Source organism: Cnephaeus nilssonii (genome assembly GCF_951640355.1).
Source record: "Cnephaeus nilssonii genome assembly, chromosome: 21".
NCBI classification, from domain to species: domain Eukaryota; kingdom Metazoa; phylum Chordata; class Mammalia; order Chiroptera; family Vespertilionidae; genus Cnephaeus; species Cnephaeus nilssonii.
In genome coordinates this window covers 8,783,170-8,810,705 of record NC_137092.1, presented here as the reverse complement: position 1 = coordinate 8,810,705, position 27,536 = coordinate 8,783,170, and the positions used below count along the sequence as shown (strand labels likewise).

Here is a 27,536-nt window from a genome sequence, read left to right as displayed (position 1 = left end):
TTTTTTATGCTTCCTTTTCCAGTTTAAGTTATTTTTTATTTATTGCTTGTAGGATATGCTCTCTGCCCAAAGAAATCATGCTATTAGGATTAAAAAACTTCCCAAGGGCACGGTTTCATTCCATTCCCATTCAGATCATCGTTTTCTGGGCACTGTAGAAAAAGAAGCCACTTTTTCCAATCCTAAAACCACTAGCCCAAATAAAGGCAAGGAAAAGGTAAGTCTTACATTCATCGATAATTTTTGTAGCTCTTTATTCCTTTTCTGCTTAAAGGCAAACACTATCCACACAATAATGGGTTATTATCTTTTAGAATTCCCTGTTTTATTAACTAAATTAGAGCAATGTTTTTTAATCTCAGCATTATGGACATTTGGGGCTGGATAATTCTTTGTGGGTGTGGGGCTGTTCTGTGCATTGTGGGATGTTTAGTAGCATCTCTAACCTCTACTCACTAGAGGCCAGTATCTCTTCCTCTCCCCCCCCCCCCCCCCCCCCCCAGTGTGACAGTCAAAAGTGGTCCTAGATACTGCCAAATGTCCTAAAATGACCCCTGCTAGAATGACAGTACATTCTTCCAAGCAGTTTAAAACTTTCAAATTTAGGTAGATGCACTTCACACATTTGAGCTTCATTTATTGAAAAGTCCACTGAATCTGCTGTCAAGTAAATACAATTGAGGCTTTTATGGAAACAATTCATATAGAATATAAAATGTTTCTGTAAAAGGTCAATTTCACTCTGGTGAAATTCTAAACTAGCAGAATCGGGTGTTTTCACTATAGCATTGACATTTAATAGGTGAAAATAAATGAGGAAAGGACATGCATTACAATAGAGATACAGGGGAGAAATATTCAGGATTTCTTTAGAAAGCACCAAATAGTTTGACAGGAAGATGGGTACTTTTTCTTTTTCGGGGTGAGTCGGAGAAATAAGGATGAAAAGATCAGGATACAGATAGATTAAGAATGTGTTGATTGCTACTCTAAGGAATTTAGACCTTGTTCTGTACTCAGAAAAAGTTTTCTGTTGGAAAGTGACATCGGGTGTGCAGTTCAGGAAGATACTGGCATTAGTATGAACCCTAGATGGGGGTGGAGAAAGACAAAAGATATAAGAGGCTGAATAGGAAATTATTTTTAATAGTTTAGGTAGTTCTTGGAACTAGAGACAGCATGGTTGCAGACAAAAGAAGGTACATTAGAGCAGGGATCATCTTATCTCTAGTTAATAGACTTGGTATATACTGTCTTGTCAGATACTGACTGGATATTGAGGTTAATGGGTAGAGAGAGAGAAAAAAAAATGAATGCTGAGATTGTGACATTGGATAACTGGCAAAAGAGTCCATGCCATTGCAGTCAGACCTGAATCCCCTGAACGACATGCCATCACTCTTCACTTAATCAGAGTCAGATCCTTAGCATCACTTCTGGTATTTGACAGTGATTTAAGTGTTACTTTGAAAACATTGGCATGTCATAGCTTAATCACTTGTTTGAATATCAAATACTCTGAACTGCAAATTCTCATGCGATGGCAAATATATTGATTAACGTTATATACAAAACACTGTGAGTACTTTGGGATATTCAAAATAGGTGATAAAAAAGTCTTCTTGTCCTACAGAATTTCCAACTGGTTGAAAAATACATGCCCAGTTTGATTTCTGATTAGCTACGAATAGTATGGAATGGGCATGTAATAAATTTTCAATAAGGTTTCCCTCAACAGCAAAAATTAGCTTCTTAAGACTAAAGGACCCAATTACAGCAAATTGAATCAATTCTGGATTAAGGCAAGACTGCCTTTTATTCATCTGAAAAATCTATTATTGTTAGAATCCTGGATTAGGACATTTTTACAGCTTTGCCAGTTCATTGGCTCAAGGGTCTATAAGAACTATAACTTTTTATATTGCTTTTTTGTTCTTCATTCTTTTCATTGTATTCTATCTTCTTTAGGAGGCTGAGGATGGTATTATTGCTTATGATGATTGTGGGGTGAAATTGACTATTGCTTTTCAAGCCAAGGATGTGGACGGATCTACTTCTCCTCAAATAGGGGATAAGGTAAGATAATCCTGCTTATTTTAGAGAGGGAACATTGAGGGCTGTCATCTTAATTATTAATTCTGTAAAATAGTTGTTATAGTAGGAATTTCACAAATAGATGGTGTATTAATAAAATTTTATGTGCTTACAAGTTTACTATATGAACCTCTTCCTATTTAAGAGCAGTTTATTCAGTTAGAACAGGGTCTAGCAAGCTCCGTAAATTCTTTACGGAGCCAATATGTAAACATTAGATAAGATATGACTAAATCAGTTAGCTTAGATAAAATTAATATTGGTAATAAAGTTAAGACAGCCACTGAAACATCAAAGTGAATTCAGACCAATGATTTTATATTGCTTTCATTTTTCTCTTACTTAGTATGTCTGGTTTTCTGATAGTCCTCTTTCAGAGAAATTAAGAATTTATTTACAAAGGATATTTGGAGTGGAAAGCATAGTCTAAGTTAAGAGCTTGGTGTGGAAATGACGTGGTATTAATGAGCATCCTTATTTTTCACAGGTTGAGTTTAGTATTAGTGACAAACAGAGGCCTGGACAGCAGATTGCAACCTGTGTGCGACTTTTAGGTCGAAATTCTAACTCCAAGAGGCTCTTGGGTTATGTGGCAACTCTGAAGGATAATTTTGGATTTATTGAAACAGCCAATCATGATAAGGAAATCTTTTTCCATTACAGGTAAGAAATGCTTTTTTAGGAATTTACAGCTTACTATTCATTCTTTGATTTTAGAGTCAAAAACATTTACTATTGTGCAGTTACATATTTTTAATTGCAATTTTTATATTAGTGAAAAGTTAATCATCTCCTTTTGTGGAGAGAACATGTGGCCAAAAGATGTAGAAAGGTTTGTACATGTTTTGAACATTGGATAGGAGACTTTCTGGTTCAGTGAAAGAATACTCTTCTATATGTTGCTACCAGAGAGTTGTACGTATGATTTTGATGTTATAAGATTGAATAGTGGGTAAGAGCATGGGCTCTTAGAACCACTTACTATCTATGAAATTTACCTCCTGGTATCTTAGTTTCATTATCTTGAAGCTGGGGGTAATGGTACCTTCTCACAGGTTGTTTATGAGGATTAAATGAGTCCGTTCATATAATGTGCTTAAAGCAGTATAGGTAGGCACACCATGAATGTTGTTATACAAGAAAGAAAGGCTGCTTGTTACTGTTGCTTGTGATTATTGCTTATTCAAATATCATTTCTTTTTCCCCCCTCAGTGAGTTCTCTGGTGATGTCGATAGCCTGGAACTGGGGGACATGGTCGAGTACAGCTTGTCCAAAGGCAAAGGCAACAAAGTCAGTGCAGAAAAAGTCAACAAAACACACTCGGGTAATTTATTCAGTCTGTTTTGGTCGAGAGAGGAGGGATAATCGGGTGGGAGAGGGAGCAAAAATTTCAATTTTTCTAGATCAGTGGTTCTCCAGCTGTGATCCCCAGATCCAGCAGTATCCCCTGGCCACTTTTTAGAAATACAGGTTCTCTGACCCCACCCCAACCTTCTGAAACCCTGGAGATGGGCAGTCTGTTTTAATAATTCCTTCAGGGTGATTCTGATGTACACTAAAGTTTGAGAATTACCGTTCTAGATATTTTAGATTATTTTCTTTATTTGCAATTCAATATCTCTTTTAAAAATAACCCCAAGATATAAATCTTCCCAGAGTTGAGGAGAGGGGCTTTCCTCTAGAAGACTGTTTTGGAGAAGGATGAGTCAACGTGAAAAATAATGGAAACTTAAGAAAATCATTGCTATTTAGCATCTCTAATTTTTTAAAGGCCTGCAGTTAACTTTTGACTTTTATCTAAACTCCCCAAATAATACTTTCTCTTGTTTAGACCTAGAGAAATGACAGCCAAGGATGTTCATTTCCGTTCGATAAATATTAAGTGCATGCTATGTTTTGGGTACCGGGGGAGGGGGAGAGTACAAGTGAATAAATCAGCAATTCCTGATCTTTGTGATTTATATTTATATTCCCTATTACAAGCAAACGGAGATGAGTAAAATACTGTATGTAGTATGTTTAGAAAGATAGTAATACATATTGTTAATATAAAATAAATCAGGAATGTATGTGAGTATTGGGGTTGCCATTTAGAGACCAGGGAAGGCTTCACAAAAAAAGTGACATTTGGTCATCTGGAAAAGGTGAGAGAGCAAGACATGTTTTAAATATGTATGTTTGTTAGTTCCTTAAACAAATTAACTTTATTTTAATGGTAGTTTAGAAATAAATAGCTGGCAACCAATCTTTTTTTTTTTTTTTTTTAATCTTAGAGAAAGGGTAGGGGGAGAGAGAGAAAAGTCAATGTGAAAAAGAAAAATCAATTGGTTGCCTCCCACCTGCACCCCAACCAGGGATCAAACGAGAAACCTGGTTATGTGCCCTGACTGGGATCCAGCTCGCAACCTTTTGGTGAGATGCTCCAACCAGCTGAACCACCTGGCTAGGGCAACCAGTCTTCTGTTAACATTTGTTCTGATGACTTTTGCTCTCTTTCCTGTGAGCTAGAGTATAAATAAAATTGTAGAATGAGGTATACACGCTTCTGTTTTGTAGTGAATGGTATTACTGAAGAAGCAGATCCTACCATCTACTCTGGTAAAGTCATTCGTCCCTTGAGAAGTGTTGATCCAACACAGACTGAGTACCAAGGAATGATTGAGATCATGGAGGAAGGTAAGAGCATCTCTATCAGATTGCAGTTTGCCTTACCTTGGAAGATTTAAAAATATGATGGTTTGGGTTGCAGTTGTTTCCAAATTCCTTAAAAACTGAACTAAGAAAAGTGACTTTCCTACTCATGCTTGGCTTTTATTTTCATATCCCTGGAAATGAGATCAGCCTGGGTTTACGTAGTGAACAAATGACTACTGTGTGAACATATCACTGATGCATATGCAACTAACTGAGCTATATTGAAATAGACTAAGAACAGAATCTCACACTTAAAAAAAATGCATTTATTGTCTGTGATAAGCAAATATTCACAATTGACTTGATTTAGTACAACTTCATAGTTTTTCTCTATTATTCACTGGTTATTTATATCAGTATTAACACATTTTTCTAATTAACCATTCAATTACATAAAAATGTTTGCTTCCTGTGAAAGTTCACGATATCTATTCCTTAATATTTAGGGTTCCATGGGAATTTTACCAACTACTTGTCTCTAAACCCCAAGGCTCCCTATATTTTCCACTTTCTGCTTTTTTCTCCCCATCTTTAGTAGCTCCCTGAATTCTGATGCCACACCTCACCACTAACAGTTACCACCCAAGAAGATCCACTTTGTGTGTAAAATAAGTTTGCAATAGAAATGATAGTAGGGAACAGTGGATAATTAGTTTAGCAAAATTACCAAAATAATTGGGTTGATGAGAGGGTTTGAAATTCCAACCAAAGATGATAGCCTGGCTCACAAACAGGAAATCTTATGTTGTCTATGAGTCAGAGAGAACATAAACTGGGGAAGAGTAGGTCATCTGAGAGAGAGAAATGAAGCTTCATAACATGTTCCTTTACCTCATGAGGTTCTTAGGAATTTGTGTTTTACATAGAACCAGTGCCCCACTGCACACACCTCCAAATATGAGTTCATTTTATAGCAAACCAATCTTTTAAACTAATGCCACGATGACATCATACCCCGAAATGGGCCTTAGGGACATAGGCAACTAACTCGTGAGATAATATCAAATCACCCTTCTTTCTCTCTAAATGCCCCTTTTACTTCCTTTTGCAATCCCAACCCCTCAATACACTTATTCTTCAACAATGGCTATAGGATATAGTCCAAAGCAAGGGTTTTGTGGAAAAGAAAACTTTTCTGAAATCTCTAAGCTAGAATTTTCTGAAACTAGACAGGTCACATTTTCCCACTTGATGGTGAGAACATTTCTTTTTTTATTTAGGAATACATCTGTAACTCGATGTAAGATAAGACCATGAGCTTTGGAGTCAGGGAGACCTAGATCTGAACACCATCTCTTCCACTTCTAGCTGTATATCTTTGGACAAATTACTTAAATCTTCCCTAGCTCAGTTTCTTCATCTTTAGATGAGGATAATATCTTCAACTTCACAATAGAATAAGATTAAATATGAGTCCATATAAGTTTTTAATATTTGGTAGTTACTGTTAATACCACTATATCCGACCAACTGTCTCTAAACCTTCTGCATGACTTGATATTGGAAGTATCTCCTCAAGGTTTTAGACTGTAAAATCAAGAGAATGGTTAACTGGAATTGCAGTTCTGAAGCTTCCACTTCCACCTGCATTTTTTTCTTCTTTTCTCCACCTTTCTTGGTTCAGTAGATTCACCATTGAGGTGAATTGATAAGCAGCTGAACTCTTTGGCCTGGTTTTTATCCATGACCTTCAGCCAACTTTTTACTCTAGGGTAGACCTCAGCAAATATAGTGGTTTGTTGGTTTGTTTAAAAATATTTTTTACTGATTTCAGAGAGGAAGGGAGAAGGAGAGATAGAAACATTGATGAGAGTGAATCATTGATCAGCTGCCTCCTGCACGCCCCCTACTGGGGATCGAACCCGGGACCCTCCAGTCCTCAGGCCAACGCTCTATCCTCTGAGCCAAACCACCTGGGGCTGTGGTTTGTTTGTTTCTTTGAAGTTTTTTTTTGAAACACAGCTGACCACTCATTTACATACAAGGTGGACAAAAGTAGGTTTACAGTCATGAATATGTGAGACACAGTTTATTGTATTATTTTCTCTACAAACAATTGTAAAACTACATCTGCCCATCCTTGTATTGTCTGTCTTTGGTAGCTTTCTGACTACAACAGCAAAGTTGAGTAGTTGTGGCTTATAGAATGATCTATAAGCCTAAAATATTCACCATCTAGCTCTTTTATTCTTTAATTGTTACCCGAGGTTATACTCTTTATTGATTTTAGAGAGAGGAAGGCAGGGAGGAGTGAGAGAGAAACATCAATGTCAGAAACATCTATTGTGCCCAGACTGGGGTTGAACCTGCAACCTATGTCTGTGCTGCCCTGACTGGGAATTGAACCCGAAACCTTTTGGTGTACAGGATGGCACTCTAGAAAAAGTGTGCTGACCCCTGATTTAGGAAAAAGGTGCCTGTTGATTTGAGGGTGTCAAAATCAGAACAAAGAAAGGAGGTAGAATGGCAAAGAAATTTATTGACATTGTCTTTGCATGTACCTGGCTTATTGTTTAATACCTAGTTGAGTATGGGTCAGAAATACTTCGGTTGGCTCATACATGACCTTGAGAAGAAGATAATCCAGGGGATCATATCAGCAACCCATAGTGCTTAAAAAGCTCAGATATTTAGGTGATGAGATTCTAAGTGATGGTATTATTTTTAATTTCATAAATGTCATTTAAAACTGTTCACTAGCTATTAAGGTAATGAGCTACAGGTCCTTGTTTTCATTGTAGTATTTATGATTTCATTGAAGCTTTTAAAGTAGAATATCTCAGGGGCAAAAAAATATTTTTCATAACCTTTATAAATTTATTAGGATCATCAGCAGAGGGCTGTTGTGAAATATTAGCTTTTAGTCTTTATACCTTTTTCTCCCTACAGGGGATATGAAAGGTGAGGTCTATCCATTTGGCATAGTTGGAATGGCCAACAAAGGGGATTGCCTGCAGAAAGGGGAGAGTGTCAAATTCCAATTGTGTGTCCTGGGCCAAAATGCACAGACTATGGCTTACAACATCACACCTCTGCGTAGGGCCACTGTGGAGTGTGTGAAAGATCAGGTAAGTGGCGGTATTTCTGGATCTGAAATTGATCCCGTTATGAGTTGGTAACCAAATAGTAACCAAACCTTGAAATTTTTTCAGCCAAGGGAGATTCCATCAACATTCATCTGGTTTTTAATTCTACTTTACCCTTTTTTCAATAATTTGAGCTAACCTATATAAACATGAAGAAAACTACATGAATAGGGGGAAATTGGTGATATTAGAAAAAATAAGTATTGATAACTAACATTACATGATGGGGAAAATAAACTTAGAGTGAGATTTTCAGAATAGAAAGATTTAAAGGTCAAAGATTCTTTTGTAAGCCATACAAGGAAAGAAACCATGTGTAGAAGTGTTCATAAAATAAGCTTTAGGGCAAACAAATTTATTCCTGGCACTGAGATCTCAAGAAAATCCCTCCGAGTCCAGGACATTTTTAAATATCAGTATTGTAAATAAGGTATTTTGTATGGCTGTTTTTTATAATACCATAACCATGCTTAATTTTGGAAGAGATCAAAACAATGCATATGTTTATGTAACAGCTTACTAAAGATCTTACATTATTCAAAAATTTAGCTCATATAATATATGAAGGCACAGGGCAGCCTTTCTACTTGTTTTAGCCAGGCTATAACAGTCATGGCGGTGATTTCAAGTATGTATTTCTGCCCTGGCAAGTTTTGCTGACTTATAATGCTGTTATGTTCTAGCATAGGCAGCTGAACTGGAGCATCAGTATTGATACCATGTTTTGTAAACCCCTTCTTGTTAGGGTCACACATTGTGCTTCATTCAAAGTGAGGCGCTCTACCCCTGTGATACGTATTTTTGTTTTTCAATTTCAGTTTGGTTTCATTAACTATGAAGTAGGGGATAGCAAGAAGCTCTTTTTCCATGTGAAAGAAGTTCAGGATGGCATTGAGCTACAGGCTGGAGATGAGGTGGAATTCTCAGTGATTCTTAATCAGCGCACTGGCAAGTGCAGCGCTTGTAATGTTTGGCGAGTCTGGTGAGTTTTTGTTGTTGGATTAACAATCTCCCTGGACAATTTGCAATCTCTGCATTATCACATTTCTTCACTTTTCTATCTCTGCTTTTCTTAATTCTCTACTTTCACTTTGTTATTTCTTGGTACTTTGTATCTTTTACCTCTAGTCTTCATTGTGTAAACTTTTAGTTTCAGAAATCTGGCCCAGTGGAATATTAATTAGGCACTTGCTATATAATAGATCTTAATATAAAATGATGATGTATGCCCTAACCGGTTTGGCTCAGTGGATAGAGCGTCGGCCTGCAGACTGAAGGGTCCCAGGTTCGATTCCAGTCGAGGGCATGTACCTTGGTTGCGGGCACATCCCCAATAGGGGGTGTGCAGGAGGCAATTGATTGATGTTTCTAACGCTCTATCCCTCTCCCTTCCTCTCTGTAAAAAATCAATAAAATATATAGGAAATAAAAATAAAATGATGATGTAGTCCTTGTTCTTAAAGGATTCTGGTTAGCTTTTTTTTGTATGGGTTTTTTTGTTTGTTTGTTTTTCCATTAAGCCATTTCTGGGTTTATGGTGCTTAAAAGTCTAATTTTATAGATTAGCAGTTCTGGCTCTTTTTTTTGTTTTTGTGTGTGAGTTTTTTTGTGTGTTTTTTTTTTAATAACATTGTTACCATGCTAGAAGCTGGGAGTCTCTGGAAATATTTCTTTATATATAACTCTTCTAAGGTTTTTCACATCCACTACCTTGTTTTATGTGTCTGTGAAACTGGTCTTTCTGGATGCAGACCAGTCTAGGGATGACCGTCACCCAAATGATTCTTCCAGCTCCTATGCAGGAATAAACCTTGAGTTGGGAATAAAAACATAAACAAACTTGTCTGTCCTGTCTTGCTAGCTAGCTAGTTAAATGAGGCAAGAGTCCCCCTCATTAAAACTGAGTCACTTGGGTAGTTAGGTGGAAAATACACTCCTCTGTAAGTACTTGTTTCTTCCCACCATGTGTTGCTGCTTCTCACTTCTTGACTTGGTTACAGCGAGGGCCCCAAGGCTGTTGCAGCTCCACGACCTGATAGGTTGGTCAATCGCTTGAAGAACATCACTCTGGATGATGCCAGTGCTCCTCGCCTAATGGTTCTTCGTCAGCCAAGGGGACCAGATAACTCAATGGTATGAGGAGGGTATACAAGGTTTTGGGGGAGGGAAGGTTGTGATGTGACAGAGCAGTATAATATTTGAGGTCCTATTTTAGCGTATCAGAGCGCTTATGGAGCATTAGTATTGCTTATAACTAGTTAGGACTCGTTCCCTACATGTTGGTTCAGTCCCCAACATAATGGTTGCTTACCAGTAAGAAGCACATTTCTTTGTTTTCCTGATACTTCGAACATAGTTGTAGGTAATAGATCAGGAGGGCTTACTATGGAAGATTTCCTCTGGGAAAAAACTGGTAGTGGTTAAGATGATTAAAAGTAATGCTTTTGAAGTTCACTTTGGAATTGTGAATGTGCTGTGATTGTCATACCCTCAGGTCATTAACTGCAATTTTATTTTTTCACAGGGATTTGGTGTAGAAAGAAAGATCCGTCAGGCTGGTGTCATTGACTAACCACATCCACAAAGCACATCATTAATCCACGATGATCAAGTTGGGGGGATTCTGGTGAAGGGTTCTGAATATCTCCCTCTTCATCCCTCCCCAAAATCTGGAATACTTATTCTATTGAGCTATTACACCAGTTTTAACACCTTCCTCATGTTATGTTTAAAAAAAATAAATAAATTTAAGAAAACCATTTTAAAATTATGCACAGTTGCAGCCTGGAAAACTTAAGGTGGCGCCTTGTAGTATCAATTTTAGGAGCTTTATTTGGTGCATTTAACGCAACTGGTAATTGCAAAATCCACTTTGCCCGTGTAAGTGAAAAATATAGACTGTTACCTTGTTGGCTGTATGAAATTCTGCACTTGATATGTAGCATATATTCTACCTTCATTACTTCTGGCAAGATGTCCTGCCTTAGCACTCAGTTGCATTCTTTTCCTTTTCTTTCCTGTTCATTATGCTTTAATTCTGAGGACCATATGAGGGTAGACTATATTAAAAAAATTTAAAAATTTGTATAGGCAAACGATTTTCTTAAGTTGATGGCCAAATGTTCAAATGTTATTTTTCATATCATTTATAATCTTGTCACAGTCCACTGAAACGAATTTTGGGTAGATTTCAATGAAAATTATCTTCCAAAGTAGTTTTTTTTTTTCCCCTGGGATGGGGTGGGGGGTAAATTTACCACAATTAGTATGTATGGTGCAGAATTTCATGCAAATGAGGTGTGCCAGCAGTGTGATAATTTAAACGTATTTAAACGACGAATGCACAAACTTGCTGCTGCTTAGATCACTGCAGCTTCTAGGACCCAGTTTCTTTTACTGATTTAAAACAAAACAAACAAAAAAATAAAAAAATTGTGCCTGAAATGAATCTTGTTTTTTTTATAAGTAGCCGCCTGGTTCCTGTGTCCTGTAACATGCAGGCACTTGACCCTTGGTGTAGCTTCTGTTCAACTTTTTATCACGGGAACGGATTGGTCTGATTTCTTGGCCCTCATCTTGAATTGGCCACATGCAGGGTCCCTGGCCAGTGGACTGAAAGCTTTGTCTAAGATGACAAGGGTCAGCTCAGGGGATGTGGGGGAGGGCGCTTTTATCTTCCCCGTTGTCATTTGAGGTTTTGATCTTCTCTGGGTAAAGAGGCCATTTATCTTTGTAAACACAAAACATTTTTGCTTTCTCCAGTTTTCTGTTAATGGCGAAAGAATGGAAGCGAATAAAGTTTTACTGATTTTTGAGACACCAGCACCTAGCGCTTTCATTATTGAAATGTCCTGAGTGGGAGGGGCGGGTTTGGGTGCGGCCAGCAGCTTGACTCCCGGGTCGGAGGCCCACGTGGCCGGGGCGGGGACTCGGGCGCCCGGGGCGCCGACTGATTACGTAGCGGGCGGGGCCGGAAGTGCCGCTCCCTGGTGGGGGCTGTTCATGGCGGTTCCGGGGTCTCCAACATTTTTCCTGGTGGTGATTCTAAACCCGTCCGCAGCGGAGGCACCGGAGCTTGAGGTGAGGCTCCGGCGTGTGTAGCGTTGGGCTTAGAGCTTGCAGGCGTCTGGTTATTGGCGGAATCGAGCGGAATCTGCGAGCAGGAGACAAAGGCCTTGGGCGGGGGGCCTTCGTTTTGAGCCCTACGGGGGAGATCTTTGGAGACAGGTGGGGAACTTGAAGGGAAGGACGGCCAGACGGCAGCCTGCCACCGCTGAGAAGCCTTGCGAGAGGAGCAGGAAGGGGGTCCTTTACCTTGGGCCGAGGGCGGGGCCCACGGACTGTTGAAATATAGATGGGGGGGGGGGGGGGTAGCGAGAAGACTACAATTCAGCATCTGGGACCCGCAGTCACTTGTGTTTTTGCATTCCTGAATCACTGAGATCCAAGTGGGACCGATGCATTTCAAACTCCGGTTTTAGCCGCTATTGATTGTAGAAAGCTTTTAAGTACCGTAGAGGTGGCTCTCCAATTAGCCCTAATTGCTGCTTTTCCACAGGTTCTTGCTGGTGTGAAATGACTGAGTACAAACTGGTGGTGGTTGGAGCAGGTGGTGTTGGGAAAAGCGCGCTGACAATCCAGCTAATCCAGAACCACTTTGTAGATGAATATGATCCCACCATAGAGGTGAGGCCCAGCGGTAGTCCGCTGCCCCGATCTCTTTTCCTTCCGTTTACCCTCGCCCTTACCCTTTAGCTAAGGGAATAATGAGGAAAGAAAGTGGAAAGTTATTTTGGGTACTGCGTTCAGTAATACAATAAGTAAAGCTTTCCATGTTTGTGGAGAAGAGTTCGTTTTTATGAGCTGCTGAAGATTTTCTAAAAAGTTACAGTTTTAACATTTCTGTAAACTTGCAAACTCATTTGCGAGTGTTGAACTCATTTAGTTTCTTCATATATGACAACTCTATTTTAAAAGAAGCACAGGCCATAGGAAGAGCGACTGTCTGAATAATCTGAATAATATAGCAGGATGGAGATCAAGGATTCAGAGATCTGGTGGTTCTGCAATTTTAATTTCTTAGCTCGTTGAAGCAGCCAAGACTGGGGGTTGGAGTAGAAAGAACATTTTGAGTCACTGTGCTTAGGATTTCAGTCCCTGTTTGCATTTTGTTTAGTTACGTGATATTGAGCAAATCACTTACTCTCTCTCAGCCTCATTTTCTTCATCTATTAAATTACGATAAGCTTGTCCTGCCTACCACACAGAGATGAAGTGAAAAGTCAAATGTGTTTAAATTTTTTGTGAATGGTAAAGCACTGGATAAATAGTACTTATTTAAAGATCCTATTGTTTTTGTGCGAGTTCATATTAAAGTTGGCTTCAATGAGTGGCAAAATAAATCCTTTCAGTAAAGGGCCTTGTAATTTTATTCAATTTAGAAATGTGTAACTCTAGAGATTTTTGTATTTTAATCCACACCCTGGTCTTCCTACCACTCAGTCACTGGGTGTTTAATGCAAGCTAACTCTAAATAGCCTTATTAAAAATTATTCATGAGTTCTTTGCAAAACTTTATTTTACGCTTAACAGATTCAGTGTTAATAGTTAGAACATTTTAATATTTTTCAGAGTTTTAGTTATTGCTGGGTAATTTACATACTGTAAAATACGTAAATGTTATATCGACAGATCAGTGACTTTTTAAATATATATATAAATAATAACCACCACTCAGATTAAAAATATATACTATTTCCTTTGCCCCAGGAAGTTCTCAAATGCCCTTTTCAGTCAGTAAACTCTCTTAACCTGCCAGGAGATAACCACTTCTCTGACTTCTATTATCATAAAGTAGTTTGACTAAAACCTATCTTCATAATTTTTATCTTGCTCATCTTAGAACAGACACTTAACTATGTTTCATGCTCTAAGAAATTTTGGTGATGTAAATTTTATTTAATTTGAAAGTACAGTCCTGCAATAAAGTGAGTTACAGAGGAACTGATTAATGGGCTGGGAAATTAGGTTGAATTCTGTTTTTGAAGCCAGATTTTTTACCAAGTATGGTGAGATTATTTTATTTGACTTGAATTCCCAGGACTTAAGTATTAAAATACAAGTAAAATGTCTGCCTTCGAGCCCAATTGAAAGTATGTTTTTATATGATCTACTTAAGGAATGAATTATATCTCTATCTTGTTTGTAATCTTTAGGAAATTGATTGAGGATTATTTCCCAAAGGTACAATCTGTCATGATGAGAAAAAAATAATTTGGTAGCCCTGACCGGTTTGGCTCAGTGGATAGAGCGTCGGCCTGCGGACTCAAGGGTCCCAGGTTCGATTCCAGTCAGGGGCATGTACCTTGGTTGCGGGCACATTCCCAGTGGGGAGTGTGCAGGAGGCAGCTGATCGATGTTTCTAACTCTCTGTCCCTCTCCCTTCCTCTCTGTAAAAAATCAATAAAATATATATTAAAAAAAATAATAAATAATTTGGTATTTATGACCTTGTTTGAAATAAAAAGTATTTGTGTTTAGTCATAAACACAAGCGGCACTGTAACCAGGGCCAAGTTATAAATTGGTGGAGGTATGTTCAGAATTTTAAATGCACAATAAACAACTCAAATAAGAAACATTCAATGCACACCTTAGTGAAATGCACTGTGATTAACCCTAGTCCAATCGGCAAACTCATTAGTCAACAGAGCCAAATATCAACAGTACAACGATGGAAATTGCTTTTGAGAACCAAATTTTTTAAACTTAAACTTCTTCTAACGCCACTTCTTCAAAATAGACTCGCCCAGGCCGTGGTATTTTGTGGAAGAGCCACACTCAAGGGGCCAAAGAGCCGCAATTTGCCGACCACGGCCCTAGTCTAACTGCAGTAGACCTGCCTTTTGAATGACCACATTTGTTCACCTTTTCCAGGAACTGAGTGTTCACATTTTCCTTTCTGCAGGCTTATAGGATTTGGAAGACATTAAGTATTTTGTTTGTGATTGTATATTAGCAGTTTGAGGGACAAACCAGAGAGAGAGAAATGGACTTGGGTAGGAGCTTGTTTAACCTTGGCCAGTAGCATTGCATTTCCTGTGATTTTTAGTGAAAGTAGAATCTCCCTCTTCCCCTTCCCTCCAGGATTCTTACCGAAAACAGGTGGTTATAGATGGTGAGACCTGTCTGTTGGATATACTGGATACGGCTGGACAGGAGGAGTACAGTGCCATGCGGGACCAATACATGAGGACAGGGGAAGGCTTCCTCTGTGTGTTCGCCATCAATAATAGCAAGTCATTTGCAGATATTAACCTCTACAGGTACTAGGAGCGTTACTTTTTTTCTGAAAGGAAGCTCTTTAAGCTTTGTTCTGAAGCTTTGTTGTGGGGGGCGGGGGTTGTGTGTGTGAGGATGCCACACTGGGAAAGATACAGCTTTTTTCATTACAAGAAGAGTTGGTTTTCGTCTGTTTGACATTGAGAATCTGGGGTTATTGCTGCAAGTTAATGCTGGAATTTATTTTATGTAATATGCCGTGGCTAGAATGTGTGATAGTATATCAGGGAAGCTTGCTAGTGGGAGTGATTCCAAACTAGAGGTGTTACTAGATCACAAAGGAATTTCAGAGAGGAAGATGCCTGAGAAACATTGTTCAGTAAGTAACAGAGATCATGATAGGAAGAAACAAGATGGGGAGTAGCTAAAGAGGAAAGCTGGGCAAAAGTATGTAAAGATTGTCTTTCTCTGTAAAACCATAAAGTTTCAAAGCTCAATTGGACCATAAAAATGAAAACAACATTCTGATTTTACAGAATCAGAAATAGGGTTCAGAAGGTAGTTTATTAGGTTTTTGGAGTCTTGACTGTTACTAGTAGCAGAGCCAGGAACAAAAAACTCCAAGGTTCCTTTTCTTCTTTTTTTCTTTTTTTAATATATTTTATTGATTTTTTTACAGAGAGGAAGGGAGAGGGACAGAGAGCTAGAAACATCGATGAGAGAGAAACATAGACCAGCTGCCTCCTGCACACCCCCTACTGGGGATGTGCCCGCAACCAAGGTACATGCCCTTGACCGGAATCGAACGTGGGACCCTTCAGTCCGCAGGCCAACACTCTATCCACCGAGCCAAACCGGTCAGGGCCAAGACTCCTTTTCTTAGCTCCATGTTATTAGTTATTTTTTAAAATATATATTTTTTTGTATTTTGTTTTTTATTGATTTCAGAGACAGGGAGAGAGAGAGATAGAAACATTGATGAGAGAGACACATTGATTGGCTACGTCCTGCACACCCCCCACTGGGATCGAGCCCACAACCCAGGCATGTGCCCTGACCTGGAATCAAACCGGGACCTCTTGGTTCATGGGTGGATGCTCAACCACTGAGCCACACCAGCTGGGCACTCCATATTCTTCAAGCAGAATAATGTAATGGTTAAGCATATAGATGCCTGGGTTGAAACTTGGCTCCATCATCTATTAGCCATGAGACTTTGGGGCAAACTACTAAATCTCTGTGCCTCAGTTTCCTTATCTATAATATGGAGATTATAATAATCTGCCAAGAGTTGTGAAAATTAAATGAATTGTTAAACATTAAATCATTCAGAACAGTGTTGCACACATAGTAAAGTCTGTGCAAGTGTTGTGCCTACAACCTTGAGTCCTGGCTTCTGCCCTGTCCACATGAAGAAGTCTGCTCACAGAAACAAACTAGTCCCAAACTGAATTCGGGGCTTTTTTCTCCTAACCCTGCTCTACTGCCTTCCACTTCCTCTCTGGAAATAATAGCGGTACTTAATAAAATGCCCAGCACTTAGCAAGCTTCTAATATTTGCTGAATTTCTAGAAGTTATTTTTCTTTTTAGGCTGTCTTATATTATCCCTTAGCATGGGCTCCTGCCATTACCCCCACTGTCATGCATTTCAGGTGCATGGCTTTGTATGTAATCCAAGCATAGAGTCTAAAGCAGTGCTGTGCAGTGTGTGGTTATTTCAGTTAACTAAAATTAAATAAAATTGAAAAATCAGTTCCTTGGCCATAGTACCCACCGACTCAGTGTTCAGTAGCTACATGGGACTAGTGGATATAGTTGGACATGACAGATGTAGCACATTTCCATCATAGTAAGAAGTCCTACTGGACAGTGTTGGTCAAGAGAATCTAGAGCATTCATTTCCAAACAGCTCAGTGTCTTCAATGTCACTGAAGGAAGTACTGGCAGTTGGGAGTTCCAGACCTTTCATAAGAGCAGTTCTGGTGTTTTCTATTTTATATCTTGACTCCCAGCTATAATTTTGTTTGAAGGAAATATTTGGACACCACCCATTTAGAGAAGTGGATAGACTGTCTTCCATTAAATACCATCACTCTCAAGGGAACCTTAAGAAGTTATTTAGAGGCAGTGAACTTTACTTTGCGCACTTCGGACCTTAATCTAGAGTGCGATTCGGAGTTGCCAATTAAATCCAGAGCCAAGCTCTGGAGAATCAAGGAGCCTAATAAGGACATGTCGTGAGACTAACCATCCATTTCCACTAGAAGTTGAACTGGTACTTGGCTTTCCTATGGCTGCTGAATCAAGCCTAAACCAGTCTCATTATGTAAAGTCTTTTATAAATAGTAGGGAGTCCGGGGCGTGAAACTCACTGCTAGAAGCTAGTAGACTAGATAAAAGTGAAACTTCACTACGAGAAGCTAGTAGGCTAGATAAAACTTGCTAGGTTTCTTTTGCTCTAGCTGTTCATTCCTTCCAAAAGGCTTATTCTTACAACATATTCCTCTTTTTTAGGGAACAGATTAAGCGAGTGAAGGACTCAGATGATGTACCGATGGTGCTAGTAGGAAACAAGTGTGATTTACCAACAAGGACAGTTGACACAAAACAAGCCCATGAACTGGCCAAGAGTTATGGGATTCCATTCATTGAAACCTCAGCCAAGACCAGACAGGTAGAGTACAGCTTCCAGCACCTGGCAAGGGTTTGTTGAAGGCAGAAAAGTTTGATTGATTGACTCTTTCCTAGAGATGTGATGCACATTCTTTGTTGTCACAGATTTTTAATCGTGTTCTATTTTCATCTTTGCTTTAAACCCAAAATAAACTTGTTAATATCCTGGTGTGACATTTATACTCCTGCATTAACATGCATAAATAGTACTAAAATGAAGACCTTTGATTAAAGATACTTATAAGCATTAGTCTTTTCTCCATCAACACCAGCCACTGTTTAGGGTTTAAATTCTTCTGAATGGAATCTTTACATCAGGTAGTTCTTCTGTATGTCCCACATTACCAGTTTTCCTTTGCTGGAATGTTATTTTTGCAAAATGTGCCATTTGTATATCAGCCTCTTAATGTGATTCAATAGAAATGCTAAATTCAGTGTCCTCTTTCTACGCCACCCTATTTTATCAGCTAATGATTTAATAATTGGAATTCTGAATCCACATAAAGAAGTGAGAGAGAGCTTACACCTTGGATTGTGTCTTTTAGGCTGTCTTTTCATTTTCTTTTAAAGGGTGTTGAAGATGCCTTTTACACACTGGTAAGAGAAATACGTCAGTACCGAATGAAAAAACTCAACAGCAGTGATGATGGGACTCAAGGTTGCATGGGGCTGCCTTGTGTGGTGATGTAACAAGGTGAGCATGTGGTCTCTGGGCATAATTACAAATCGGGCAGTTGGGAGGAGTGTTGCTATTATTTTTTATGTTGTCATTTACCTGATAATTTCTCACAACTAGAAAATGTTTTCCTTACGATGCCCTTCCTGAGAGTATTGAGGTTTAACCTATTTTTTAAACATTATTTTACAGACATGGTTACATTGTCAATAATGTTAGAAATTAGAAGACATTATTTATAAAATGTATGAATACCACATTCTGACCAGGAGTTTGAGGAATCACTACATTAAAACTAGATGATAATGATACTGTATGTCTTCTTTTTTTATAGATACTTTTAAAGTTCTGGCATCAGAAAAGAGCCACTGTCCAGGTAGGACTCGTTTGGAAGTGAATGAGTTATCATTCGTACTGATTTCTTCACCTTGTGTTTCTTACACTCTCTGGTGACATTTACACGCACGTTCCATCTCGTTTCAGCTGCACTGACGCCCTGGTCCTGACTTCCCTGGAGGAGAAACCAGTATTCCTGTTGCTGTCTCAGTCTCACAGAGAAGCTCCTGCTACTTCCCGACTCCGTAGATCAGTACAATGTTCTCCATCTGAGAAATCTCAGAATAACTACCTCCTCACTTGGTTGTCTGGCCAGAGAAATGAACCTCTTGTTACTCCCCAATATTTTTCCACTCTGGGTTCTGCCCAAACACTCTGCCACCCCAGGTTTTACATCTGAAAAGCAATTCATGCTCTGAAACAGAGAACCAAACTGGAGACATGAAATTCTCTAGAAAACAATGTCTTGAGCTCTAATGTAGCAACTGCTGGTGATTATCTTTTTTTTCTTTTTACTGTTGAACTTGGAACTCTATTGCTTTTGTGGGAAAATGTCAGAAATTACTGTTTTGCTGAGAATATAGTTAATGTTGGTGTTTGGTTTGTTTTTTAATGTTATCGGTTATACTCCATAAACTGGCATCTGCTCTGTATTCGTAAATACAAAGGTTGAATACAGACTTTGGAGTCTCTCCTACTCTTCTCGACTTTCATGCAATTAAATTTAACTTTCACAGTGAAGTGCCTTTTTCCTAGAAGTGGTTTGTATACTTCAGTGGAGTGGATGTTTCAAAGACCATTACACGTGCAAATGAATGTCTGAGTTATGTCTGTGAACTGTCTGCCTTTGAGGAAAAGATGTGCCGATACAGTAGCAGATGCCACTTTTTACCTACACGAAGTTGGCTTTGACCTGTTTTTAGGTTCTCCCAAGAGAAAGATGAAACTGGAAACAATTATATTTCACTTATTTTTTACCTGTGCTCCACTTTTTTTTGTAGGTTACTAACTATGAAATGTATGCAATTTGTTTCTTCTAGCTTACTGGTAATCTAATGTTCAATGAACTTCCGTTTGTATTTAAATTTGGGTTCTATCAGAAAGCTCTACATTTACAGGTGTGCAAAATTGTAAACATATGATGCTGTTTTATTTAATAATTGTGATCAATGATTTTCAAGCCTCAGACATAATATATTAACAGACACATTTTCAGTACATATCTTGGTATCTTAGTGATGTATATAATGGCCCTCAGTCACCTTTTCACCCCACCCTCCATCCCTCACCCACAGCGACTGCAGTTTGATTCATGATTTCAGTTGAGTAAAGCATGGTGCTACATGGACCACGGTTCCCGCTCCAAAACCTGAGCAAACCCGTTAGCATCACAGAGGGAGCAGCTCTCCCCCGTCTGCTCCTTGCACCAGTAACCCCAGCTGGTAGTTTGCCGAGTGCATGCTGTTACCCTGCAAGGCACGCAAAGGTCAGTTCACACAAGTCCTTTATCACGACGGGGAAAGCTGGGTACCCCAAGGAGGGTCAGCTGAGCAGTCTTCATAAACAAAGTATCTAGACTCTTTTTTAGCCACCTGGAAACTAAATGAAGCCCATATTTTTGTCATTATGTTTTTTAGCATGAGGGTACCTCCGATCAAAATGTTTTGAAATTTCCTTTACTCATAATGTTCTTTGAAGAGTTTAAGACGAGGTGTTGATGAGTTAGTCTGCATACGAGCTAACAGAAGCTGAGTGTGCTCAGAGCAAGAAGCCGTTGAATTGGAATTGCTGTTAAGAAAGGAATGGAAACCATAATGAATTGTTCGTTTTGAGGATTTGGGAAACTTGGCTTTTCCATTTGCAAATAAGATCCTGGTCATTCTAATGAAAAATAGACTTAGGTAACTTTTGATAAAAGCCTAGTTCCAAAATGGTCCCTTTCTGCTCTGGTCTTTCAATATGTAAATACTTACTGAGGTCCTCTGTCTTCTAATATGAATTTTCACTTAGTAAGCAAACTCCACATTGCCTTGAACTGAAGTCAGAAGAGAGGAAGAACTCTATTCTGTGTCCAGAGTTGAATGAACTCAGCGCGCCGTGCTCCTCGGCGTTCGTTCTGAGTTTTCACAGTGCTGTTGACACCTGGTAGCAGGAACTTGCTGCTGCTTTTGGAGCGTTGCTCTGTCATTTTTCTTTTTCTAATATATGTTTATTGATTTTAGAGAGGAAGCGAGAGAGGGAGAGAGATAAGAAACATCAATGATGAGAGAATCATCAATTGGCTGCCTCCTGCAAGCCCCTTACTTGGGACCGAGCCCACAACCCCGGGCATGTGCCCTGACTGGGAATTGAACTGTGACTTCTTGGTTCATAGGTCAAGGCTCAACCACTGTGCCACACTGGCCAGACAGGCACTTTGTCATTTTTCTTGAGGCTGGATTGAGGCTTGTCACCTCAGTTGCTCTCATTTGTCCTTGTCTCCCTCTTCCTCCTCTTGTGTATGTTACTGACAGTATGATTCTTTTTCTAATGTCAAATTAGGGGGAAGGATATCTGATTGGGGGCTCTTGCACCCATAGCCCTTGTATGTAACTTACCATTCTCTCAAGTATGTTGTAAGCACAGAAGTATCTAAATGGGGCCAAAATTCAGACTTGAACATGTTCTTTTAATAGCTTCTTAAGAAGTTACATTTAGGTATGAATTTTGGCACAGTAGAGTGACAAAGTTACAGTTCATGCTGAAAAGCTTCAGTTAGTGTGGTATAAAGTGTGGTGTTTAGAGTATGTTTGTAATTGCTGAAAACAATTCTAATTTACCTCAACATCTGAAAGTCTCTCTCCCCAAGTTAAGTGCCTGGCCAGCTGTTGTAAATTACACATTACTTTGTTTTTTAAAGGTTGCACGTTCAAGAGTGTGAAAATATGATGTTCTGTCTAAAGGCTACCACGCCTAACCTGTTAAGTGCTGTATTCGCTCCAACAGCTTACTATAGAATGTTACTTGGTAAAACAGTATCATGCTTGTTACAGTTTTCACTTTAGGAGTGCAATGGGTAAAATTGTTCTGAGTATGTATTTTAGTGGGCCCCGTGTTTAGTCTGTTCATCGTCCTTTAAACTGCTGTGAATTTTTTGTCTTGACTTGAAATCAAGAATAGAGAAACACTTTAAAGAGCTATTTTGTTTTTTCCCATTCCAGAATTGTTGAGCATAATGATATGCTGTTTTACATTTACAGTCGTGAACTCTTAAACTGGCAGCTGCAACTAAGAACCAAACAGTGGTGCGCTCTGCTTCTTGTAATTCATCTCTGCTAACAGGTTACAAGAAGCAGGGTTATTAATTAGGGGAAATATTTTATTTGGGTTGTTTTCATAAACAAGGGACTGTAACTTTGTACATTGTTTTACATCTTTGCTGTTTCTTTAAGCAGTCCAGTGTGCCACAATTATCTGAAGGTGTTCCCTACGAGAATTGTTTGAAACATGTTCTTGGTCTCAAAGTAGTTGTAGATATAGTTCAAATACAACTGGTGATTTTTAAAAGCCTGAGTACTGACCTGAGAAGCAATTGTATGACTTCTACTCTGGAGGGAAGGGATCTCAATGGATGTTGTGTGACTTTTATATTTCTGTGCCATCAAATATAGGTCAAGTGATTGATTGTGCAATTCTGCTGTTTAAACGGCAACTATTGGCCGCCTTGGCCCTAAATGAAAGGGCTGATATTTTAAGTTGCCTATTTTATTGTAAATTAATCCATCTAATTTTTAAAATTTTGGTTGAATGTTTTTCTTTTCAAATGTTTAAAAAATAAAAACTGGAAGTTCTTTGCTCAGTTATCACTTTTTCCCCCACTGAAGTGCCTTTATTGAAAGTTAATATTCATTTCAAACTTTTGAATGTGATGGTGTTGGAAGACCTGAGTTCCTCATTTTATCTCAGTATAAAATGTCAAAGCCTGCTTTTAAGTTATTGCTTTGAGGTGATTCATAGCCAAATGATTCATAGCTATAATGTCCCATTCTCCCACATTAATATGAAGTGCTTAAAACCACCACTGGAGCCGAAGCCGGTTTGGCTCGGTGGATAGAGCGTCGGTCTGCGGACTGGGGGGTCCCAGGTTTGGTTCCGGTCAGGGGCATGTGCATTGGTTGCGGGCACATCCCCGGTAGGGGGTGTGCAGGAGGCAGCTAGTCGATGTTTCTCTCTCATCGATGTTTCTGGCTCTCTATCCCTCTCCCTTCCTCTCTGTAAAAAAATCAATGAAATATGTTTAAAAAAAACAACAACAAAAAACCACCACTGGAAATCTTTTGTCCCATCTGCATTACTGCATAGTCTACCAATCTTGGTACTGTTGGAAGAGCATTGGTTTAGGAGCCAGAAAACATGGGTTCCAACTATTAATTTTCTATTCCAGCCTATAGTGTCCTCATTTACAAACAGGGAAGTTGAATGCGGGTATCTCAGATTTCCCAACCCTAATTAATGAGACATGTTTATAAAAGAATGCTGTCAGACTTAAGCTTCTCCACCTAATCCTGGAACACTGATTATCAGGACCTTGGTTTATTCTACCAAAGGCTTCAATTTTATTTTATTTATTTTTTCCTTAAAAGGGGAATAGGGAGGTGATAGTTACTATTTGGCTGAATTGAACTTAAGGAAACCAAATTTAAGTGACAAATACTGTTTCTACAGGAGGCTGCCATGAAGAGTATAAAATGCATGTGAAAAAGAAGCAATCATGGACTTTGTGTATGTAGAACAGATTTCCCCCTTAAATCAAGCCCTGGATGCTACATAGCAGATATTTTCTGCCAATATTTGACCCCCAATATCTGAGAAAGAAAAGGTTGTTTTCTTCTGATAAGAGCTGCTATTGTGCTCAGCAAAATGAAGCTGCAGCCCTGGCTGGTTTGGCTCAGTGGCTAGAGCGTCGGCCTGGGGGCTGAAGGGTCCCCAGTTCGATTCTGGTCAAGGGCCTGTACCTCGGTCGCAGTCTGCTCCCTGGTTGGGGCTCGTGCAGGAGGCAACCAATCGATTTTCTCTCACATCAATGTTTCTCTGTCTTTCCGTCTCTCTTCCACTTTCTCTAAAAGTCAATGGGAAAATATCTCCGGGTGAGGATTACCAAAAAATGAAGCTGCAGAGAGACATGAAAGAGTAGCGAAGAAGCTTGTTTATTTGGAATGTGAGGGGACCTCCTATGTGTCTGTGCTATTAATAATGGTTTCTGTTCTCATCACAAGCAATACTGAAGGTCCTTAAAAGGCCAACATAGTTGCATCGTTATTTGATATCCATAAATACATGGAAGGGGGCCAAGAGGCTGTGCTGGGGATCATTTTGCAGAGCTGCTGAATGATCCAGTTCCATGACTTGAGAGCACAGAGAGAAGATCCAGAACCCAAATGGGGAGGGGATGCTGTGGTGCTTTAACAATAACCCTGGGCAATGAAATGTGGTCCTGAACCCCAATAAAAGCAGACGGGGTCTCTAGGAACATGCAGAATGCAGATACCAGATCCCCTTTGCAGTGCCAACAGGAACAAAAGTTTCAGCTTCATGAGCTGGAAGTAGACCTAGGGAACTGATCATTCTTATCTGGAGGCTGTCCTCATGGCTTCACGCTTGCACCAAAATAGTTTATCTGTTAACCTACCGGAGGGGGCTTAAAACCTGTATAAATACAGATTACCATGAATTTACAGGAGGCTTATAAAGAGAGCGAGCACCTGCTATCCTGGGGGTTCATATCAAATGTTTCTAAAGATAGAGGCAGCTACATGCCCAAGGGGAGGACATGATTGGAACTGAGCAGTTGCCTATTAGGTCTTTCAGATGGCGGAGCCTGAAATATTACCCAGGTTAGGAAAAGCAATCTTCTAGAATGGCTGCTGTGGAAGCAATAAAATTGGCACTGATGACACATTCTGTAGGAGCTTGACATAAATGAATTACATCGATATTTAGGTCTGAAAGAGAACCTACATGTTATTTTAAAACATCTTAAAATAAATCGGTTCACATTTACAACTGAGACCAAACATCCCTGAAGTGAATGGTGGGGTTTTTTAATGAGTGGAATGAAGTTGAAATACATTTTGAAAGTTAGATGAAGAAATCTCAGTTTATGCTCGTTTTATAAATTTGAGGGGTTTGACAATATTAAAGTCCAAAATGAAACTCTAACATGGCACATGAACTGTTATTACAAAGGCCTGTGCCCGTCGCCCCATCATTCTGGAGCCGCTATGACATTCAGATCTCGCTGTGAGGCATAGCCGCATGCCCTAACAAAATATGTTTGTTTCATTGGCTCAGTGAATTTTCCTTATGACCGTTCTTCCCAATTCATTTAGCAGGTTTTACTGAGCACCTACTACACGCCTAGGCACGCGCTGCTCTGGGCATACAGCAGTGAACCAGATAGCCAGTGGTTCCTCGTTCACCTTTTATATTCCATGAAGATATCTCTAAAACAAAATTTCTTAGTTGCAATTTGGTGATTGTTTCAAGGGAAAAGGACACTGTTTACTCTGAGACATAACTTATTTAACCCTAGTGTTTCAACTGCCACCCTCTTGACACTGCCCAAGGGGTCACCTCCTTCCCAATTTTTCTGAGAATACTCGAGGCTCCCGGCAATGCACCAGAACCTGATTCATGCCTCATTGCCATTTGGGCCTCTGCTTTTCAAGTCAAGTCTCTGTGGAAACAGAAATTATCTATTGCTTTGCAATTTCAAAGTGCTCAAATACCTCACCTCATTTAATCCTCCACAACAGCCATATAAAACAGGAATGGTCTCCGTTTTACTGATGAGAAACTGAATCCACTGTAAATAGATGTATTTATCTCAGATTTGAACCCAGGTCTTCTGATTTCAGCTCTCATGTTCTTTTTGCTTCCCTAGTTTTCAAACCATGCTGCTCAAAGCCCCTGGAGTGTCATAAGGGAGATGTTTGAGGAAGTCTTGGCGGGGGAGGGCGGGGGGGCTCTGCTCTTCCTCCCCAGCTCCCCCCCACACACACCTCCCTCTTCAACGGAAGCAGTTCCACTTTCATCACTGAGGCTTCCATTCAAGATTTAGTTTGAAGATTTCATAAGTTGAAGTTGAAGTACCCCCTTGATTTCACCCATCTACTCCTACAACCATCTATCAAGCTGGGAATCACTATACCACCTCCTCATGTCATCCAGAATCCTCTGTCCTCTGGGCACAATGATGGTTAGTGCACAACTAACCAAAGTGAGGCAGCATATGACACAGCGGGGCTGGAATCCCACCGCTGCCACTTCCTAGCTGTAAGACCGCGGGCAAATCAATTTCTTCTTTTTTAATATGTCTGGGTTTTTTAATTGATTTTTTTTAGAGAGAGAGGAAGAGAAAGGGATAGAAAGATAGAAACATCAATGAGAGAGGAACATCAATGATCTGCTGCTCCTGCACGCCCCCCACTGGGAATCAAGCCTGCAACCCCGCATGTGCCTGACTGGGAAAACGTGACCTCTTGGTTCCTAGGTCAACGCTCAACCACTGAGCCATACAGGCTGGGCACAAATTAATTTCTTGTTCCTGAATTTCTTCAACTGTAACATGAAGATAACAGTGCCTCAATTTCTATAATAATAGTACCTCAAAAGACTACTATTGTGAAAATTAGATGAAATAATGTGTGTGTTTTTAAAACTTGGAACAGTGCCCAGCACAGTTATTACTGCATGGACCCCATAGCATACCTCCCTCTCTCTCTTCGCACACAACTTGAAGTTCAGATTGTTTTGTTCAAAGCAAATTGCTGAATTTCAGTTCCATTCAAGAGACAGGAAATAAAGTCAGTGTGTCTCATGGAAAAGGATGAGTCTTACAAATTTGACTTCTTTATTTTTAGGCATGCATGGGAAATTATTACTGACAGGAAAATGAAGCTGAATCCAGAAAAAATACCATAAAATTCCACAGGTGTAGTTATACTCCAAACTCAAACGCGTTCCTTGGTGATAAGATAACCATTCGCACACCTCTAACAGAGTGACAAAAGGGTTGTATTCCCAAACCAGAAGCTGTCGTGAACTTGGACTACCACCCACGGAAGCAATGTAACAAAGGAGTAAGCTGATCCTGGAAGTTTATATGAAGGGCAACCAGGAGCCACATAAAACCGTGAGGGGCAGGGCGCGGAGGGGGTGGAGAAGAGCAGCTTGGAGAGGCGGGAGCCAGGTTTCACAGTGGGAGGGAGGCCTCCGCTAGCCAGCAGCCCCACCGAAGGGCTTTCTGAACAAAGGCAGGCGGGCAGCAGTGCCCCTGCCCCGCGTGCAGCTCAGTGCTGTGAAGTGTCCTCTTCCCAGGGAGCTTCAGGTTACAGGAACCTCTAACTGGATGAAATACAAGAAATCTCCCCTTTAAAAACCATGTTTGTCACTTGAAAACTTTGTCATCTTATTAACTAATGTCTCCCCAATAAAGTCAATAACATTTTTTAAAAACATATTTGTAAATTTGTTACTCGGGACTCTGAATGTGTCCCATTGGCATCATGTTCTAAATAGTGGGTAGGCCTCCAAGTTAGCTCCAACCAATGTCGTCTGTCATACAGCTGAAATAGTCACATTAACAATGTTTTAAAGACACAGAAAATAATACTTTTCTTTTGCTAAACACTAAAGCAAAAAAAAAAAATAGAAT

General features: G+C 39.6%; 2 protein-coding genes across 5 annotated transcripts in view; both read left to right on the top strand.

The window, feature by feature from the left end:
- Positions 1-11,697, top strand: part of CSDE1 (cold shock domain containing E1) — a 33,596-nt gene extending 21,899 nt beyond the window's left edge. For all 4 annotated transcript variants that reach the window (XM_079761742.1, XM_079761741.1, XM_079761743.1 and 1 more), the window contains 9 exons: positions 53-217; positions 1,969-2,076; positions 2,582-2,757; positions 3,307-3,419; positions 4,652-4,771; positions 7,679-7,857; positions 8,694-8,857; positions 9,876-10,008; positions 10,400-11,697. In XM_079761742.1, coding sequence (XP_079617868.1) covers positions 53-217; positions 1,969-2,076; positions 2,582-2,757; positions 3,307-3,419; positions 4,652-4,771; positions 7,679-7,857; positions 8,694-8,857; positions 9,876-10,008; positions 10,400-10,447 — 1,206 coding nt within the window. In that variant the 3' untranslated portion in view covers positions 10,448-11,697. The remainder of the gene's footprint in view (positions 1-52; positions 218-1,968; positions 2,077-2,581; positions 2,758-3,306; positions 3,420-4,651; positions 4,772-7,678; positions 7,858-8,693; positions 8,858-9,875; positions 10,009-10,399) is intronic.
- A 142-nt stretch (positions 11,698-11,839) lies between these two features.
- Positions 11,840-22,683, top strand: NRAS (NRAS proto-oncogene, GTPase). Its single transcript, XM_079760727.1, has 7 exons — positions 11,840-11,955; positions 12,434-12,561; positions 15,021-15,199; positions 17,671-17,830; positions 18,400-18,523; positions 18,840-18,881; positions 18,989-22,683. Exons 2-5 carry the CDS (start codon positions 12,451-12,453, stop codon positions 18,517-18,519), a joined length of 570 nt encoding a protein of 189 aa, XP_079616853.1. The 5' UTR covers positions 11,840-11,955; positions 12,434-12,450; the 3' UTR covers positions 18,520-18,523; positions 18,840-18,881; positions 18,989-22,683.
- Positions 22,684-27,536: the final 4,853 nt, after the last annotated feature.